Here is a 20,938-nt window from a genome sequence, read left to right on the forward strand (position 1 = left end):
ATGAACTGGTTATGTAATTTATAAGTTTCTTCTGATAGTCTGGAAAAAAATCAGAGTTGATGCCTCAGGAAGAGAATAAATAGAAATATATAGCACTATAAGAAAATCCAATAGCAGAAGACTCAACTACAGTACCATCCATGTACCTCTAAGATTCTTGCTAAAACTGAAGATATTAAAAAATAGAAGTTTTCACGCATACCTCTTAGAAAGTCTAAGAGTTTAAAATAAAGAAAAAATTTTAAGTGACTTACTCAATTCTGATCTTTTTAAAAGTCATCTCCTGCTTTCCCATAAATCTGTGAGCTCTTTGAATCATACCATTTATGGTAGTATCCAAACACTATCCTAGAAACCCAGTACTTTTTGAGAGAACAAACCATCTTCTGCACAAATAATGTATGTCAATTAATGCAAAGATTTTTGAGGAAAAAAATTTAGAATTTTGTTATTTTACTTACCATGTGGAGAATAGACTCGTAAATTAATGGGTATGGAGGAAATGCCTTTATTCATTCCAGTCACTCGATCTGTTTCTGCTTCAATCTCATGGCGAACTTCATCAAAATCTGTAAACTTTTTTCCTTTGCAATGTAGAAATTCAGCATACTCTACAAAAGACAAATTAGCACAACTTAAAATCTATGCATTCTTGCAATAATTATAAGGAAACAATGTTTCTTTAATTACAAGGCAAAGTATCCAATATTGTCTCTGTAGCCATTAAAATGAGAGAATATAGCAGTTACTAAGAAACACAGCTAACACTTTAGAAATATCAAACATAGCACAAATGCTAAGAATGCTAAATTTGCTAATTTTCAGATAAGCAATTAAGCATGACTTAAAGAGAATGTTGGCCCTCCAAATGATAAAGCAAACAGCATCTGATTGTCAAAGAAATTAAGTCTAGGGTACATACAAAGCCTACCTAATCTTATTACTAATCTTATTAGCATGTCCTTTTTCATATCACCACTTTATTAAGAGGGAATGCTAAGTTATATAAAGATACCTTTAGAAGGCAAGATGGTTTAGAAACAAAATTTACTTAATTCTTTAAAGATAAATAATATATGGAATATCTTAGCTTTAAAATATACTATTCAAGATACCACACCAATTTGTGTAATTGAAAAGACAATTTCTCAAGAAAAATAGAGTTTTAGATCAAGGAAAATATTTACCTGCAATCTAAAAAAAAATTAGTAGGAAGTAGGAAAAACTCTAAACTATATGTAATAACAGAAAATTGGGTTAAGTTTCAGTAACATCTTACTAACTGCTGTGCTATTGATTTCTATTCGTACCTCCAGATGTGTCAGGTATATGATAGCACAACTCAAAAAGGAAGCTGACACTATTAGACTTTTAAAAAAAAATTACCATTTGGGGGCACCTGGGTGGCTCAGCTGGTTAAGCACCCAACTCTTGATTTGGGATTCTAGACTCACGGTCATGAGATGAAGGCCCTCCTGGTGCTCCGCACTGAATGTGGAGCTTGCTTGGGATTCTCTCTCTCTCTCTCTCCCTCTCTCTCTCTCTACCCCTCCCCCGCTCACACTGTCAGCACAGGCTCCACACTGTCAGTGCAGAGCCCAATGCAGGGTTCAAACTCACAAACCATGAGATCATGACCTGAGCCGAAATCAAGAGTCCATCATTTAACCAAATGAGCCACCCAAGTGCCCCCGGAAAACGTTTCTTAATGATGGTATGAAATCTGCTTTCTAATCGTATTTCCTTTGTCCAACTTTTGCCCCCTGGAGCTAGCTATTCAGACAAAGTCTCCTCCCTGTAAAATGGCCAGGATTATTCTGAGCTCTAGCACCAGGAGTTCATCTTCTTCCTGAGCTTTTCTTACCACCTTCCAAAAATGCTCATTGCTCAGGCCTCCTGATGTCAGACATGGGTTTCCCAGAGCCACCCCTGCTACTCAGGACTGGAAAGGTCATGGCTCCTGAATTGGACCAACTAGTTTAAGTTTTAATTTCCCAAAGAACTGTAATGGCCTAACGTTTCAAAAGTTAGAATGATAATCAGAGACTTTACTTCATTTCAGACTTTACTGTCAATGTAGGTGGACATGAATATTTTTCTTTCTTACTTTCTCCATATAGTATGTGTCACTTTTGAAAAAATGGCCAGCTAAGGCTTGAGTTCATTCCTCAATGGTTGAAGTATACACAGTAAAGGTTGAAGAGGCTTCAGAGTTCTAGCCTGCGGAGATTACTGCATCACTGGGCATGTTCTCTCACATGTTTGCCCTCACAGGTACCATTTTTATTAGCATATAAATTCCCAGAAAATTGAGCCTTTATTTCATTTATCTACTCAGGGGATTGGCCAGTATCATGTGAACATAAGAGGTTAGAGATAAGTAGAGGATAAAACAATAAGAAAAATAAAGAGGAACAAAGGATGTCAGATCTCAGAAAACAAAAATTAATATGTAAAAATGAGTCATAAATAATTTATAAGAAATGGAACTGTAATTTTTCAGTTCAACAAATTTTGTGTTAAATGCACACTTGAGGACTTATGGCTATCATAATTATTACTTTCATAAAATTAATAAGCTTCTGGATCAGGGACTATATTTTCAATTATGTTACTATCAAGAATTCAAGTGACACAAACGTAGATTTCTCTCGGTGCCACTAGAGGGCACCTACCTGCTTTTTCCATAGGAAACCAGTGCCCTTCCAGAAAGAAAGAGGCAAAATCAATGCAATTTTCAAAGTATATTTAAATTCATTCTTGGACTCCTATAAAAATGCTTTTATTTTGAAATTTGGAGATTAGAATTGTGCAGGACACTCTCAAACCTTTGTGTCTTTTTAAGGATAGGGTCCCACAGAAAGATTTAGAGATGCTGGTATTCATTTATTTATTCAAGTAATATTTTGAGCTCTTACTACTCACCAAGCACTATTTTAGAAATTGCAGGAGGAAAAAAAATAACCTCTAACCTCACAAAGTTTAAATCTGCATGAGATGAAACAGTAAACAATGTGGGTGTGCCAGATGATAAGTCTTATGGAGAAAAGTGAAGAGTAAGGGAAACATCAAATGCTAGGGCAGGAGGATTGCTTCGTTATATGCTTTGGTTGAAGAAAGTTTCTCTGATATGACAAAGTGATATCTGAGCAAAAACTGAAGAAAAGAAGGGAGCAAGCAATGTTTTATATAGGAACATCCCAGCAGAATACGTGAAGTTGGAAGCATCTGGGAACAAGAGCAAGGTCAACATGCCTAGATCACAGAGCATATGGGAGAGAGAGAAAAGAGATGAGGTCAGAGCTGTGGTACAGACCTGGATTGTGTGAAGCCCATGAGACTTTAAATTTTACTCTGATTGAACAGAACACTTGAAGGGTTTGGGGTAGAGGAGAGACCTGATGTGACCTAGGTTGGTTGGTTGGTTGGTTGGTTGGTTGGTTGGTTGGTTTTATTTCATATTAGAGAGAGAAAGCATGCACGTGTGAGTGGGGAAGGGGGCAGAGTGAATCCCAAGCAGGTTGTGCGCTCATCAGGGAGCCTAATGCAGGGCTCAACGCCACAACCCTGGGATTATGACCTGAGCCGAAATCAAGAGTTGGACACTCAACTGACTGAGCCACCCAGGTGCCCCATGACCTAGGTTTTAGGTCTGTGGCTACAGTGTTGAGAATAGACAATAAGGACTCTATTGTCTATTGTCTATTGAGCTGGGATACTACTGGGATAATGGAGGTGAGAGATGATGGAGCTTGGACTAGGGAAGCAGCAGTGGGAGGGGTGAGAAGTGGCTAAATTCTAGTGTCCTTTGAAGGAAAAACAATAGGATTTGCTGATGAATTAAAGGTGGGGTATAGGCAAAAGAGAGAAATCAAGAACAACTTCAAGGAGTTTGACCTCAGCAATAGGAAGAATTTTGAAATAGAAAAGACTGAAAGGAAGAGGATAGGGAGATGGGGGTTGGGAATCAGGAGTTTGACTGGGGACCTATTAAGTTTGCATTGCCCACTATACACCACCCAAGTGGAGAAACAGAACTGCTGCTAATGGTTGAGGATTACACAGCTGTAAGAGATACCACTCACATTTGCAGTCATGTGTTAAGTGTTTATTTATTCTGAAAATTTTCCAGAAGATGGCAGTCAAGTGCTTGAGGAAAAGAGCAGCTTTTTCTAATTAGCACAAAAATGCCTTTGGGGCTAGACACATTAGTCTTTCATCTAGGGAGGAGTCCAAAGCTAGAAATATATATTTGGAATTCATTAAAGTCAGACAAGAGATGAGATCACTAAGCGAGAGTTAGATGGAGAAGGGGCCAGAGCACTAGGCCCTGAGTGTTCCAATGTTTAGAAGTCAGGAGATAAAGTGAGCAGGAGTGGTTAACAAGATGGGGGGAAACTGAAAAAGAGGCGACCCAAAGCTAAGTAGAAAGGGTTTTTCATGAAGGTAAGAGACCTTCCACTCCATCAAATACTGCCAACATGTCAGGTAAGATGAGAACTAAGAATGGATCACAGAATTGAGCAACTTGAGAGTCCTTCAGGAGGTTGACAGGAGCTGTTACAGTGGAGTGGGGTGGCTGATAGCCTGACTGGAACAGATTTAAGAGAGAAGGGGAGGAGAAGAAGTAGAGACTGATTGTAGACAATTGTTTTCGTTTTTTGTTGTAAAGGAGAAGGAAGAAGTGAGAGGGCAACTAGAGAGGGATGTGAGGTCAAGGGAGGGCTTTATAAAGATGGGTAGACTAACATGTTCATAGGTTGATGGCATTAATCCATACCATGGAAAAGTTGGCAATCCAGAACTGAGAAAAAAACAAGTGCTGATGTGATATCTTAAGGAAGGGACAAAAGGAATTAGAAACAAATATGCCAATTCCTCCAAGGGAACAGAAAAGAAACAGAACAATGAGAGTTGACAAACAAGTAGAGGTGATGGTGGTGAAATTCATTAGGTGAGAGTAGGGACTTACCATATTTGTGTAAAATCCTTTTATGTCTTAAAAAAAAATTTCTGTATATATTCTTAGTGGTTAAACTCTACAAACCCTATTATTTCTACCACAAAATGTAACACACACACACACACACACACACAGTGATCCAAAATGAGTGACCTAAGAGTAACCATAACAGGGATGTCAACTGGGTCTAATCTATGTCCATCACTGGGATTCATATCTGCCCAGCATATCAGAAGAACCAGTGGGCAATACCCACAAAATCCTCTTTTCTATGGGTCCCCAGGAACCTCTTAGAAGGCAATTCATCCTACAGGATGGAATTCAGGCAAAACCTACTCTGAGCTGCCAGAAGGAAGCTACCTGCAATCCATCCCTACCCAGTTCTGGAGACTCCCAGGTCTATGTCCCCTTGCATCTAACAGTATAGTGATAGATCACACATCCTAATTCCTTATTAGAAAAATATGTTACAATTCATAGCTACAGGTTTATATTGCCAATAAGGTATGTCTTATTAGAAACAAGATAAGCCAGGGGCGCCTGGGTGGCTCAGTTGGTTAAGCGTCCGACTTCAGCTCAGGTCACGATCTCGCGGTCCGTGAGTTCCAGCCCCATGTCGGGCTCTGGGCTGGTGGTTCGGAGCCTGGAGCCTGCTTCCGATTCTGTGTCTCCCTCTCTCTCTGCCCCTCCCCCGTTCATGCTCTGTCTCTCTCTGTCTCGAAAATAAATAAACATTAAAAAAAAATTTTTTTTTTAAAAAGAAACAAGATAAGCCAGTCCTGTCATGGGATCCCTGCTCCCTACCAAGCGGACCATAAACAGGTGGATAGCAGAGATGGCATGAATGTTTTTGAACAACTGACCACAGTTGCTATTGAGGAGGATTATCAGTCAGCTTGTATCATCACAGAATCCTAAGTAAATCTTTATTAGCAATGTAGAATTTAAAAGATGACAGCTTTACTTCTCTGCTGTCCAAAAATACAATTGTAGATGAAAATCTTAAAAGGATTATCACAAGAATAATGTATCACTTACTATACTCACCTCTAAGAGAATGTTCACATGAGTTTGGGGATGAAGAAAATTCTAAACCTAAACCAAAATCTACAGAACAGGCTATACTAGCTGATCAACAGCTAGACTTTTTAAGAGCTAGTAAATGTGTGTCTCCTGAGCCTTTTACACTATGGCAAACTAATATGTCGGAAGTCCTAACAATTTTATCTTGTGGTTGAGATATATTCTTTTTCATAGAAAGATACGGTGTCCAGTGGTACACCTTCTCTTGGCATGTTTTCAGTGTTCCTTTTATTCTAAATGCTTGGTAGTTGGGTACATGAAATGGTCTCCTCCTCAAACAATTCCAGACTTCAGCCCAACTTAGCCACAGGCTCATATAAAGGATGAAGTTTATGTGCATATTATCACTGAAACCCTGATAATGCATCCATGAAATTCTATGGTCTCAGTATTACCTGTATTGCTGAAATTCATAGTATGTTTTCATTTTGCAGAATAAGACTCCTAGTTTTAAAAATCATTCCTGTCTACCCAGTGTTAAAAATAGCAAACATTTAACTAAAAGGCAACTGACAGGGGCGCCTGGGTGGCGCAGTCGGTTAAGCGTCCGACTTCAGCCAGGTCACGATCTCGCGGTCCGTGAGTTCGAGCCCCGCGTCGGGCTCTGGGCTGATGGCTCAGAGCCTGGAGCCTGTTTCCGATTCTGTGTCTCCCTCTCTCTCTGCCCCTCCCCCGTTCATGCTCTGTCTCTCTCTGTCCCAAAAATAAATAAACGTTGAAAAAAAAAATTTAAAAAAAATAAATAAATAAAAAAAATAAAAGGCAACTGACAGAATGGGAGAAGATATTTGCAAATGACATATCATAAAGGGTTAGTATCCAAAATCTATAAAGAACTTATCAAACTCAACACCCAAAAAACAAATAATCCACTGAAGAAATGGGCAAAAGACATGAATAGACACTTCTCCAAAGACATCCAGATGGCCAACCGACACATGAAAAAATGTTCAACATCACTCATCATCAGGGAAATACAAATCAAAACCACAAGGAGATACCACCTCACACCGGTCAGAATGGCTAATATTAACAAGTCAGGGAACAACAGATGTTGGTGAGGATGCGGAGAAAGAGGATCTCTTTTGCTCTGCTGGTGGGAATGCAAACTGGTGCAGCCACTCTGGAAAACGGAATGGAGGTTCCTCAAAAAATTAAAAATAGAACTACCTTACAACCCAGGAATTGCACTACTAGGTATTTATCCAAGAGATACTGGTATGCTGTTTCGAAGGGGCACATGCACCCCAATGTTTATAGTAGCACTATCCACAATAGCCAAAGTATGGAAAGAGCCCAAATGTTCACTGACGGATGAATGCATAAAGAAGATGTGGGGTGTGTGTGTGTGTGTGTGTGTGTGTGTGTGTGTGTATACACACATACATACACATACAATGGAGTATTACTCAGCAATCAAAAAGAATGAAATCTTGCCATTCGCAACTATGTGGATGGAACTAGAGGGTATTATGCTAAGCAAAATTAGTCAGAGAAAGGCAAATATCATATGACTTCACTCATATGAGGACTTTAAGATACAAAACAGATGAACATAAGGGAAGGGAAACAAAAATAATATAAAAACAGGGAGGGGGACAAAACATAAGAGACTCTTAAATATGGAGAACAAACAGAGGATTGCTGGAGGGGTTGTGGGAGGGGGGATGGGCTAAATGGGTTAGGGGCATTAAGGAATCTACTCCTGAAATCATTGTTGCACTACATGCTAACTTGGATGTAAATTTAAAAAATAAATTAAATAAAATTTTTTTAAAAAAGAAAAGAAAATAGCCAACATTTGAAGCAAAGGTTGATACATTTTTATATCAAAGAATGTGAGAAAAAAAGAAGAGTATTAAAAAATCAGAGCTATCCCTGTAAAACATTTTAGCACTGTCATTTCTAATAGTCATGAAAAACAAATTATGCTAGGTTAAACAACTGACAAGTTGTTTGGGGGAAGGATGAGATGGTTTATGCCGGGCAGCATTCCAATCAACTGTGAAAAGCACAGCACGACCATAACAATTTAAATATTTCCAATATGCCCCTTCCATGTGGAAAAACACGCATATGTTGCAATTAATCAAGGTTAAGTAAAGAAGAATAATTATGGAACACATGCACATAACCTCTTGTCAATCTTTATTCTAAGAACTGGGGTCCTCAATACTTTAACTGGGTCTTACTTCTGAAGTGTTTTAATAGCAATGTTTTGTGAGCACAGGGCTCCACTGAAAATAGAGTACGTGGGTCACATAAACAGGGAATAGTTTTCAATGTGACTAGCTGAATTCACTGGCTGTAAAGTATCTATGTAGGACTATATTTAAAAACATATTTCCTCAAGAAAAGAGGCTACATTTTACTCATCTGTGTTTCCCTAATGCCTACTTTATTTAGAGTAAAGAACATCTGTGGATTCCTTCCTTCTTCTTCAAAGCAGTCCACTTTGCATACCATTGATCAGTATCAGTTTTGAAAAAAAAAATGCTTCCATTAACGCTTCAAGTCATTCCAAATTGAAGACAAGATCCTAAGAAATGTGGTTAAATAAGTAACAGGGTGAGTTAGATATGAATTATATAGACCCAGATTTGAAGCAAAATTCAATTGTGTCCCTAAGGTAAACATGGAAAGTCTAGCAATCAGGAAAAAAAGGGAAATCTAAAATAAAACAACCTAAGAGAGTCCAGCAGTGGGTGAAAGGTGAAAGTCTCAGGAGAAGGGTTAAGAACAGGCACCTGGGTGGCTCAGTTGGTTAAGTGTCTGACTTTGGCTCAGGTCACGATCTCACAGTTCCGTGAATTCAAGCACCACATCGTGCTCTCTACTGTCAACACAGAGCTCACTTCAGATCCTCTGTCCCCTTCTGTCTCTGCCCCTCCCCAGCTTGTTCTCTCTCTCTCTCTCTTGTTTTCTCTCTCTCTCTCTCTCTTCCTCTCCCTCTCGCTCTCTCTCAAAACTAAACATTAAAATAAGAAGAAGAAGAAGAAGAAGAAGAAGAAGAAGAAGAAGAAGAAGAAGAAGAAGAAGAAGAAGAGTTAACAACTCTGGGGTGGGATGGGAATAAATAGGGCCAAGATTTCATAGTAGAAAAAAGGTGGGTGCCGAGCAGGTATCAGAGATCAGATGCAAATCTACCCTTTAGGATCAGGGTTCTGGTACTTCCAGAGGCAGAGGAGATCAAAAGAGAACTCCAGACCCAAGTGAGCCAGAGGATACCAGGTAGAAAACCAAGACGCAAACTCGAGACTTTTTCGTAGGATACAAAGCCAAAGCCACTTACACAGACCTCAGGGTGAAGACAAGTTAATATCAATGCTGCCTTGATATTTACAGCTCAACAATGGCTTTTACAGTTTTCTTGCCTAAGAGCAGAGCTGGTTCTGAAGCCTGGGTTAGGCTGAGCCTGCTAGTGAAAGTTAAGTGGCTCCAGATAACTGAATTAGTGCTGGCACATGAAACCAAAGCCAGCCAGCACTTGACAGAAGTCCCACCAGCAATAGGAATCTATACGACATATTCCACCACAAGTGTCCAAAATACTCAGAATCAGCAGCTGTTATAGCTAAATAGCCCAATTTAGTTCCATATTTTTTCAAAGGATCTCAAAGAGTCTACCAAAAATCAACTCTATTCCATCCTCATAGTTTCCATGTAAAACACACAAGAGATAAACTGTATTCCAAATACAGAAACCCAATAAGAAGCATGTGAAGCCCTTGGCCAAAAAATTGCAAAGTGAATAATTATTCTAAGTGTCAGCAGCCTTTGACATGATTTTCCTCTTCTACCTCAAAACATCCTCTTTCATGGACTCCCATTATTCCAACTTTCCTGACTTTTCTCTTTCTTCACTAAATGCTCTTTTCCATGTTCTTTGCTTATTGTTCCTCCTCTTCTACATTTCCAAATATCAGGGACTGCCAGACTTCCTTCTAGACCTTCCATTCTTCGTTGTCATCTGTATCTTCTCTCATCTACTCATACATATAAATTTAAACTCATCTCAAGCACTCATTTTCCCCCTGAACTTCTTGTATCTCATTCTAATTCTTAATTAGCATTTCCACTTGGATGTCTAATAGATATCTCAAAATTAGCATGTCCAAAACCAAACTGTAATTCCCCACTGAGTTCTCCTCCCGTCATCCATACCTGCTCCTCCTCACAGTCTTCCACATTTCAATTATTGATACTACCACTGAATAGGGTGCTCAAGTAAAAAACCAGAACTATTTTTGCATCCTTCTTTTCCTTGGCTCTCTCCCAAACATCTTCTCACTGCCTCCACTGTGGCCATCCTCCTACTAAGCTGGCACTACCTCTCACCTGGACTACCATAAAAGCATCCAACTCGTTTTTTTGACACCAGTCTTGCTCCAGTGAATCCCTTCTCCACCAATCAATTAGAGAGATCGTTCTAAAACCCTGTGTCAGACGGTGTTTCTGCCCTTTTAAAACCTTTTGTTGGTTTTCTAGTGCAGTCAGAAATAGTCAAATTAATTACCCTGGGGTTCCAAGTCCTAGACAGTCTGGCCCCTGTCAACCTCCATACCTAACACTATCTCCACCTGCCACGCTCAAATCACTACAGCGGCAACAGCCTCCTTTCTGCTCAAGCACACCAAATCCATTCTCAGCTCAGGGCCTCTCTACAAACTGCTCCTCTTCTTGAATGCCCTTCTGCCAGACCTCTGCATGTGTCGGGTCCTCCCTGTCATTTACTTCTCATTCAGAACATCACCTCTTTAGTGAGGCTTCCTTGACCAGGCAGGCAACAGCAGCTCAGTCACACTCTATCACATCATCCAATTTGTTTTCTTAGTATACATAATAATGAACTGAAGTTTTTCTTGTTTTTTTGCTGCCTCTCTTTATCCACTGGAATATAAGCTCCATGAAAACAGGAACATTAGCTGCTAAACTCCCAAGTGCCTAAAACAGTGAATTGCATCTTACTAGGCACTCAATACGTATTTGTTGAATTAATGAACAAATAAAGAGAATGAGTAAATAAGTGAATGAATCAACATATAAACACTGGAGGACATGAGGTTTGAGGATGCAGAGAAGAAAATGATTGTAAATAACTTTTGACATATTGAATTTGACATCTTTGAAATATTCAAGTAGAGTGTCGAGAAGTCAGCTGGAAACATGGGTTTGGAGTTTAGCCCAGGAGCTATAAATGTGAGAGTCACAGGTACATAAGTTGTACACATAAGAGATTGTCTAAGGGAGTATATGAAATGACACAGAAAGGATCCTTGGGTAGGTGCAAACTTTAGAGGCCAGGTAGAAGCTAATGCATCCAATGAAAGAGAGACAGAAGACCAGAAGTATGTGGCATCATGGAAGCCAAAAGAATAAAGTATGGTTCAAGGAAAAGGAGCAATTCATAATGCTAAAAGCTGTTGAAAGGGCAAGGTAAGTACTGACAAATGGCTACAGGAATTTATAGAAATTGAGCATGTGCTATATAGTTTCCTGTCCCCTTAAACAGTGTTCTGTAAGTCATTTGGCATATTTATTATTTCAATGATTTTTGCTATAGATTGCTTAGTTAAAAACTGTTTTACCTTTTTTATTTTACTGAGTTTCTAATTTTAATTCTAGTGAAGTTAACATACAGTGTTATATTGGTTTCAGTGTACTCTTTTATCTTTTTTATGATTCTTGTGTGTGTGTCTCTTCTCTTGCTATCAGGTCTGTCATTGTCACTTCTTACTGTTAGCAATGCTCTGCTTTTAAGAATATTCCCATTCTAACTTGTAGCTTTGTATTCTACTCTAGACTGAAAAGTCCAGTAACTCAGTATATATGGTCTGAGGCTAAAAAACAGAAAAGCCCACAATAAGGCCATGACCCTACAATGCATGAGCTTTAGATCACAAACTTTGTAGTACTACTTTTGACTTCCAAAGGCTCTTTTTGCTTCCTTCCAATAATCAGCAAAGTTTAGAAATTGAAAATACAAAAAAGAGGTTTTCAAATAAATATGTTATTACAATGATATTTAAGAATAATTGAATATAAAAATTCAGAAACAGCAAATGATGCAATGTCATTCCTTGTTTTAATAACACAAAAAATAAAGTGATCTGCCAAGTAAAAACCTGTAGAGTTATTAAAAAGTGAAATGGCTAGACTTTATCATGAAAATTCAAATAACTGGATTTCAATGCAAAAAATACAATTCAAAGTCTAATTTACAAAATGAAAACATTATTTTCACATAAAATCTTATACATAAGGAATGAAGCTTATAAATGAGATTTTAGTAGTAATCACACCAGAATTACAAGTATATAAACATGTAACTAAAAAAATTTTCTCCAAGAAAACATTTGAGCTATAATATACATTGCTGGATACATATTATAATATCTTAACTGCTTGACCAAAAAAACCTTTTCCGTAAGTATACACTTCTATGCACAAGTTGTAAGCAACAGTATTCCATCTAAATATTTTGAAAGATCTTAGCGTATTAGGTAAGCACTTTAAATGTCTTCATGACAAATTCTTGAAAGCCATGAAGGGTCATCTAGAACCACAGCCAACTTAACTTTTGCATATGGTAAAGGTATGAATAGTAGTTCACTTTTTACATATGGATAGTCAATTTACCCAATGCCATTTGTTAAAAATACTATTCTTTCCACTGAATTGCTTTTATATCTTTAACAAAAATCACTTGTCTATTTATCTGTAGGCCCATTTTTATTTATTTTTTTAAATGTTTTTATTTCTTTTTGAGACAAAGAAAGAGCATGAGCAGGGGAGGGACATAGAGAGAAGGAGACAGAATCCGAAGCAGGCTCCAGGCTCTGAGCTGTCAGCACAGAGTCTGATGTGGGGCACGAACCCACGGACTGTGAGATCATGACCTGAGCTGAAGTCAGACACCCAACCGACTGAGCCACCCAGGCGCCTCTCTGTAGGCCCATTTTAGACTTTGTTCTATTGGCCTCATTGTCTCTCTTTAATGCCAATGTCACACTATCTTGATTATTGCAGCTTTATAATTAGTATTAAAATCAGGTAGTGTTCATTCTCCAACTTTGTCATTTTTTTTAAGTTGTTTTGTCTATTCTGGCTCCTTTGCATTTCCTATGAATTTTAGAACCAGCTTGTCAATTTCTACAAAACAATGTAATATTTGAATCTCTGCCAATTAGCAGTCTTCACAACATTACTCAGAAAAGGTTTCCTCCTCTGTCCCAACCTTGTATATACATACAGCATGTATAGCTAAAAGTATAAGAATTTTCCTTTGAACACCTGCTCTGCTAACTGCATTTAACTTTAGTAAAATAACAGATTCTTAAAACAGGGAGGTGCATTGGGGCGCCTGGGTGGCGCAGTCAGTTAAGCGTCCGACTTCAGCCAGGTCACGATCTCGCGGTCCGTGAGTTCGAGCCCCGCGTCGGGCTCTGGGCTGATGGCTCAGAGCCTGGAGCCTGTTTCCGATTCTGTGTCTCCCTCTCTCTCTGCCCCTCCCCCGTTCATGCTCTGTCTCTCTCTGTCCCAAAAATAAATAAACGTTGAAAAAAAAATTTAAAAAAAACAGGGAGGTGCATCTCCTCTAAATTCTGTCTCATTACAGTAATCACTTCAATGCTACTGGGGGGCCATACAAAAATATTTATCAGCTATGGCCCAAGCACTATCTAACTAGTCAATATGGTATAGCTTGAGGATGATAAGACATATTTTTACAACAAAAGTCTGAACAAATAAAAATAAACATTTTATTTTGAATATATGAAAATTCCTCATTTTACTATGCTTTGCTTTGCTTCACATTGCAGATGATTTGCTATTTACAAACTGAAGCTGTGTGGCTGCCCTCTGTCAAGCATGTTCATAGGTACCACTTTTCCAACAGCATTTTCTCACTTGTGTCTTTGTGTCACATTTTGGTAATTCTCACAATATTTCAAACTTTTTCTTTATTGTTATGTTTGTTATGATGATCTGTGATCAGTAATCTTTGATGTTGCTATTGTAATTGTTGGCATGCCATGAACCACAGAAATAAAAGATAGCCAACTTAATCCATAAACACTGCATGTTCTAACTGCTTCACCAACTAGCCTTCCCCCACCCCCCCCCCCCCCGCCCCATGTCTCTCCCTCTCCATGAGCCTCCCTATATCCTGAGACACAACAATATTGATATTAGGACAATTAATAACCCTACAGTGGCCTCTATAAGGGTTCAATTGAAAGAGTCAAACATTTCTCACTTTAAATCAAAAGCTAGAAATGATTAAGCTCAGTGAGGAAGGCATGCCAAAAGCAGAGACAGGCCAAAAGCTAGGCTTCTTGCCCCAGACAGCCAAGTTGTAAATGCAAAGGAAAAATTCTTTTTTTTTTTTTTTTTTTTTTTTAAATTTTTTTTTTCAATGTTTATTTATTTTTGGGACAGAGAGAGACAGAGCATGAACGGGGGAGGGTCAGAGAGAGAGGGAGACACAGAATCGGAAACAGGCTCCAGGCTCTGAGCCATCAGCCCAGAGCCCGACGCGGGGCTCGAACTCACGGACCGCGAGATCGTGACCTGGCTGAAGTCGGACGCTTAACCGACTGCGCCACCCAGGCGCCCCGCAAAGGAAAAATTCTTAAAGGAAATTAAAAGTGCTACTCCAGTGAACACATGAATGGGAAGAAAGCAAAACAGTGTCATTGCTGATATGAAGAAAGTTTCAGTGGTCTGAATGGAAGATCAAACCAGCCATAACATTCCCTTAAGCCAAAGCCTAATCCAGAGCAAGGCTCTCTTCAATTCTGTGAAGGCCCAGAGAGGTAAGAAAGCTACAAAAGAAGAGTCTGAAGACAGCAGAGTTTGGTTCATGAGGTTTAAGGAAAGAAGCCGTCTCCATAACATACAAATGCAAAGTGAGGCAGCAGGTGCTAATGTAGAAGCTGCATCAAATTATTCAGATCAAGCTAAGATAATTAATGAAGGTGGCTTCATTAAACAACAGATTTTCAGTGTACACAAAACAGTCTTCTATTGGAAGATGTGATGTAAGACTTTCATAACTAGAGATAAGTCAATGTCTGGCTACAAAGCTTCAAAGGACACACTGACTCTATTAGGGGCTGATGCAGCTGGTGACTTTAAGTTGAAGACAATGCTCATCCACCATTCTGAAAATCCTAGGGCCCTTAAGAATTATGCTAAATCTACTCTGCCTGTACTCGAAAAATGGAACAACAAAGCCTATACAACACTATATCATCTGCTTACAACATGGGCTACTGAATATTTTAAGCCCGCTGTTGAGACCCCCTGCTCAGAAGAAAAGATTCCTATCTAAATATTACTACTCATTGACAACGTACCTGGTCACCCAAGAGTTCTGATGGAGATGTTAGACAAGATTCATGCTTTTTCCATGACTGCCAACACAAAATCCATTCTGCAGTCCATGGATCAAGCAGTCATTTTGACTTTCAAGTCTTATTATTTAAGAAATACATTTTGTGGGGTGCCTAGATGGTTCAGTCAATTAAGCAGCTGACTCCTTATTTCAGCTCAGGTCATGATCTCACAGTTCCTAAGATCGAGCCCTGTTATCAGTCTCTGTGCTGACAGTGTGGAGCCTGCTTTGGATTCTCTCTCACCCTCTGTCTCTTTCTGCCCCTCCCTGCCTCTCAAAATAAATACACAAACATTAAAAAAATACATCTTGTGAGAGCTGCCATAGATAGTGACTCCTCTGATGGATCTAGGCAAAGTCAATTGAAAACCTTCTGGAAAGGATTCACCATTCTAGATGCCATGAAGAACATTCATGATTCATGGGAAGAAAACAAAGTATTAACATCAACAAGAGTTTGGAAGAAGCTGATTCCAACCTTCATGGACAATTTTGAGGGATTAGAGACTTCACTGACAGAAGAACTGCAGATGTGATGGAAATAGCAAGAAAATTAGAATGAGAAGTAGAGTTTGAAGATGTGACTGAATTGCAGCAGTCTGATGACAAAACTTTAATGGACAAGGAGTCACTTCTTATGGGTGAGCAAAGAAAGTGGTTTTTTCACTCCTGGTGAAGATGCCATGAAAACTGTTTAAATGAGGAGTGCTGGGTGGCTCAGTCAGTTGAGTGTCTGACGTCAGCTCAGATCATGATCTCGCGGTTCGTGAGATCAAGCCCCACTTCAGGCTTGCTGCTGTCAACATGGAACCTGCTTGGGATTCTCACTCTCTACCCCTTCCCCACTTATGCTCTCTCTCAAAAATAAATATTTAAAAATAATAATAATAAAATAAATATCTTTAAAAAAAGAAAATTATTACTGAAATCACAACAAGGGAATTCACAACTACTCAACATCACTCATCATCAGGGAAATACAAATCAAAACCACAATAACATACCACCTCACACCAGTCAGAATGGCAACAATAGGCATTAGGCAACAACAGATGTTGGCGAGGATGCAAAGAAAGAGGATCTCTTTTGCACTGCTGGTGGGAATGCAAACTGGTGCAGCCACTCTGGAAAACAGTATGGAGCTTCCTCAAAAAATTAAAAATAGAACTACCCTATGACCTAGCAATTGCACTACTAGGTATTTACCCAAAGGATATAGGTATGAAGGGGGCACATGCACCCCAATGTATATAGCAACACTATCAACAATAGCCAGAGTATGGAAAGACCCCAAATGTCCATCAATGGATGAATGGATAAAGAAGATATGGTGTGTGTGTGTGTGTATACACACACAATGAAGTACTACTCAGCAATCAAAAAGAATGAAATCTTGCCATTTGCAACTACATGCATGGAATTACAGGGTATTATGCTAAGCGAAATTAGAGAAAGACAAGTATCATATGACTTCACTCATATGAGGACTTTAAGATATAAAACAGATGAACATAAGGGAAGGGAAACAAAAATAATATAAAAACAGGGAGGGGGACAAAACATAAGAGACTCTTAAACATGGAGGACAAACAGAGGGTTACTGGAGGGGTTATGGGAGGGGGCATGGGCTAAATGGGTAAGGGGTTTAAGGAATCTGCTCCTGAAATCATTTTTGCACTATATGCTAACTTGGATGTGAATTAAAAAAAAAATTAAATTAAATGGTAAATAAAATATACAGTAAATAACATTAAAAAAAAAGATATGCACAGATTAAGATATGGGGTTTTTTTAATATATAATGCTGCTGCACACATAATAGACTATAGTGTAGTATAATAGTATAGTGCAGACCTAACTTTTATATTCACTGGGAAACCAAAACTTTCATTTGACTCACTTTATTGTGATATCTGCTTTATTATAGTGCTCTGGAACCAAACCCTGCAATATCTCTTAAGGTATGCTTGTATTTATAATTGATGGCATAAAACTAAACTGCAAAGTAACTTCCACTGACAAGATGCCTTTCTTTCATAAACTGCAGAAATTATTCTACAACTCAGACAATAGTCAATCCAACAAGTTCTTGAAAACTTAAAAAAAGAAAAAGGAAAAAGGAAAAATTGTTCCTAGTATGAAGAAAACTTAATAAAACAGGTTGATTAGTGTATAAATTATCTAAATGAAGATAAATAAATTTAAACTATTTTAAGGCTTTCCTTAAGTGATTTTTTTTTTAATCTGAAGGGATTTTCTAAGATCATCCAGCACTTAGCAAAACTCAATGCATTATGTGGTCAGCTAAAATGATGCTAACAGAAATGTACCTACAGAGAAAAACAAAATAAAATTCTGATCCAAAACTCAGTACTGTGGTTTTTATAATTCAGATTGCACATAAACTAATATTTAGCTACAACAGTCACCAATTATCTCAATAGGAACTTAAATAATAGAAAACTTTCTCACATCCTTTAAAAATGAGTTCAAACATGGGGATAATCAATTACTTTTGCCAAACAGAAAATTAAAGGAGTTGAAAAAATAACAATCAATAAAAAAATATGTGAGGAAAAAAAATTATCTGGCTTGGAAAACAAGTGCACTCGTTTTAGAGGGTCTTGGAATATGAATACATTGCATGGATCACAATGAACAATACAATATCAATAACAACGTACTGACTATTTGACCATCCAAGTGTGTCATCATACTGAAAACTGATTTCAAATATGCTATATTATTTGAAAACCCCTCTTAGTAATTCCATTATGGTAGAAGAGCCCATCCAAAATACCTGTATCCTTCCTCTTTAAACTAAGCAATCTACATGTAAACCATCCCTAAAGTAAAGTAAGTTTCCCCCTTGTTAACATTCTTGCAGAGTTAGCTATGCCTATACAGTATTCTGTAGTCAAGAACATGACTGATTAAGACTTTCTGGAGTCAGACCTGAGTTTGAAGGTTCTACCATTTCTTTATCACGTGACTTGGAAAGTCACTTTAACTTGCCCACGCCTCAGTTCCCATCTCTATAAATGGAGTCTCTTTCACAGGTTACTGTGAGGAAAAGAACATGGCCATTTCTGCTTCTTTCATCAAATTTCTCCCAGTGGCTGGTTATATGAGCTCAACAAACTTATATTACATCAAAGAATAAATGAATTAAAGGATTTGACACATAGTAACCTCTCTTAAAAATATTCAAAGAAATTTTAAATGAATATGTAACAGCTAATCTAGATGGCAGAGGTCTTAGTCTAGAGATTAAATAAATTCAGGGTCTCACAGCTAGGAGTGGCAGTCCAGGATTTAAATCTAAACATTCTGACTCCCAAGGACAATCTGCTAACCATCCTATCCCAATTGCTTCTCATTATTTTAAGTTCTCTCCTCCTTGGAGCTTCCAATTGTCAGATTTTCACAGCTTCTTTATTCTCAACAGTTCCTTCTTTCCACCTACCACCCCCCTAGGTGGGCATTTCTCTAAGTCCAGAAATTACATGTGCTACCATGGTTCATGTTTCTGGGGACCCTGGAACCTTTGCCGATAAAAATGTACAAATTTACATATACACAAAAATTGGGGGATAATTTTACAATATTCACAGATAACTCCACCCTCTTCCTCACAGGTGTACTTAAAGCACCTAGTATTGGCTCCTGCATAACAAACAATAAATGGTTTGTATCATTCTCATGATTATAATCTGTGCTTACCTAACAAGTCCCTACTTAAAAATCACTTCTACTAAAAACTCCCTTTGACCACTTCATTGACTATGAGAAATGTTTTTCTCCTCTGAAATTTTTAGGGCTCTCTGAATGTACTACTACTCATGTGATTTTACAGGCAGAAAGAACCTTAAAGAATCTCCATTCAATGTTTAAGAACATTCAAATAGCATGTATGACACAGCATAGTCACTGTTTATATATCTTATCTCCAATGCAACAATGAAAGTACTTACAGAGTAGGGACTGTACCTTCTGTATCTTCAGTGTAACATCCCTTAAGGATACAGAAATAATTTTTCAAAAATCAGTGAAAGAATGGATACTTTTGACTTTAAACTGCTATTCACTATTTTTCAAAGACTCATGAGGACTTGAATGTCTATTTCAGCATTTTAGAATTTCTAGTATTTTTTCCGCATTCAGCATGAATCAGCACTATGGAGCAAAATCTTTTTCTGCACATTCTCTGTAGGACCTTTTTATGAGCCATCTCCTCCCATTCTCTAATCAGTTAGAGAGTAGCCTTGGATAAGACTCTGGAGAGTATGTTATTGCTCCCTGGACTTCATTTTAGTAAGAAGTTTAATACCATGAAAATATTATATTTTCAGTCTCCCAAAACATGTTCTGGCTTTTGTGATAAGGTTTCCCATTTCCTTGTGAACAAGTCTTCAATTACACATTGTGCTTCTTAGGTTACAGAACTGTGACTGTTTTCCATTCTGTAATATAATATATCCTTTCAAATAAGAGTTGATTTTTCTTGCCAGACAAAAATCTATTACTTATTAAGAAACTGTACGGGACACAAAGTGTTAAAGCTGTCATTCACAATCTTGAACAACTGACCCAAGTTAGAAAAAGAAGACAAAGTTATGAAAATTAAGCAAAAGATTTAAATAAAATTTCATATAGAAATTATCTAAAAAGCTTAAAATTTAAGATAGAAAACACTGTCATAATTGGTAAACAATGGAGTACTTAGATGCTATGAGGATTTACCAAAAGGAAGGGTCTTTGGGCTGGGGTGGTCTGTAAAGGATTTATGGAAAGAAGTGAATCTGAGTAGATTTAGGAAGATAGACAGAGTTGGGTTTTTGACCAATAAGAGAAAAGAGAACATTTAAAACTACAAACAAATGATAACAAAACTACCAAAGTGAAAAGGCAAATGGGAATTGGGGACAAATCAGCTCAGCAAATAATAACAAAATATCCAGTTAAAAAATATTTGTGGAATGAATGAAAACGTAAAGCACTTATGGAGGAGTATAAGAGACAGAATGCACACCTCTTTGTGGATAAATGTTGAATGAAATGTTCCACATAAAGCATTTTGCACAATGTTCATTCCATACTAAGCATGTAAACAATGGAGGCTATTAGGAAGGAAAGATGGTGGCAGAGTAGGAGCATCCTAGGTTCTCCTCATTCCACGAACACAGATAACTATCAAATCATCCTAAATACCCCAGAAATCGATCTGAATACTGGCAGAATAAACTCCACAACTAAAGGTAGCGAAGAAGCCACACTGAAGAAGGTAGCTAGTGTGGAAACCCTGTTTGCCAGAGAAATGGATTGTGACTGTAGGAGTTGGGAGGGAGCCTCAGTCTGTAGAAGAGCAAGAGACAGACTAGCACACAGGGTAGTGCTTGGGGAAAACAAACCCCCATAGCAATTTCTTGGAAAGCAAGAGGGCCTGGGTTTCATGAGTTCTTATAACCAATGGAGCTTAAAGCCTGCAGTTT

At 38.1% G+C, this 20,938-nt stretch overlaps 1 protein-coding gene across 7 annotated transcripts in view; it reads right to left on the reverse strand.

Moving 5' to 3' along the window:
• DNM3 (dynamin 3) overlaps positions 1 to 20,938 on the reverse strand; it is a 570,520-nt gene that overhangs the window by 422,493 nt on the left and 127,089 nt on the right. For all 7 annotated transcript variants that reach the window (XM_086693434.1, XM_086693431.1, XM_086693435.1 and 4 more), the window contains one exon: positions 462 to 611. In XM_086693434.1, the coding sequence (XP_086549560.1) occupies positions 462 to 611 (150 nt within the window). The remainder of the gene's footprint in view (positions 1 to 461; positions 612 to 20,938) is intronic.

The sequence above is a fragment of the Puma concolor genome, chromosome E4 (assembly GCF_028749965.1).
Source record: "Puma concolor isolate L17-30 chromosome E4, mPumCon1.1.hap2, whole genome shotgun sequence".
NCBI lineage: Eukaryota > Metazoa > Chordata > Mammalia > Carnivora > Felidae > Puma > Puma concolor.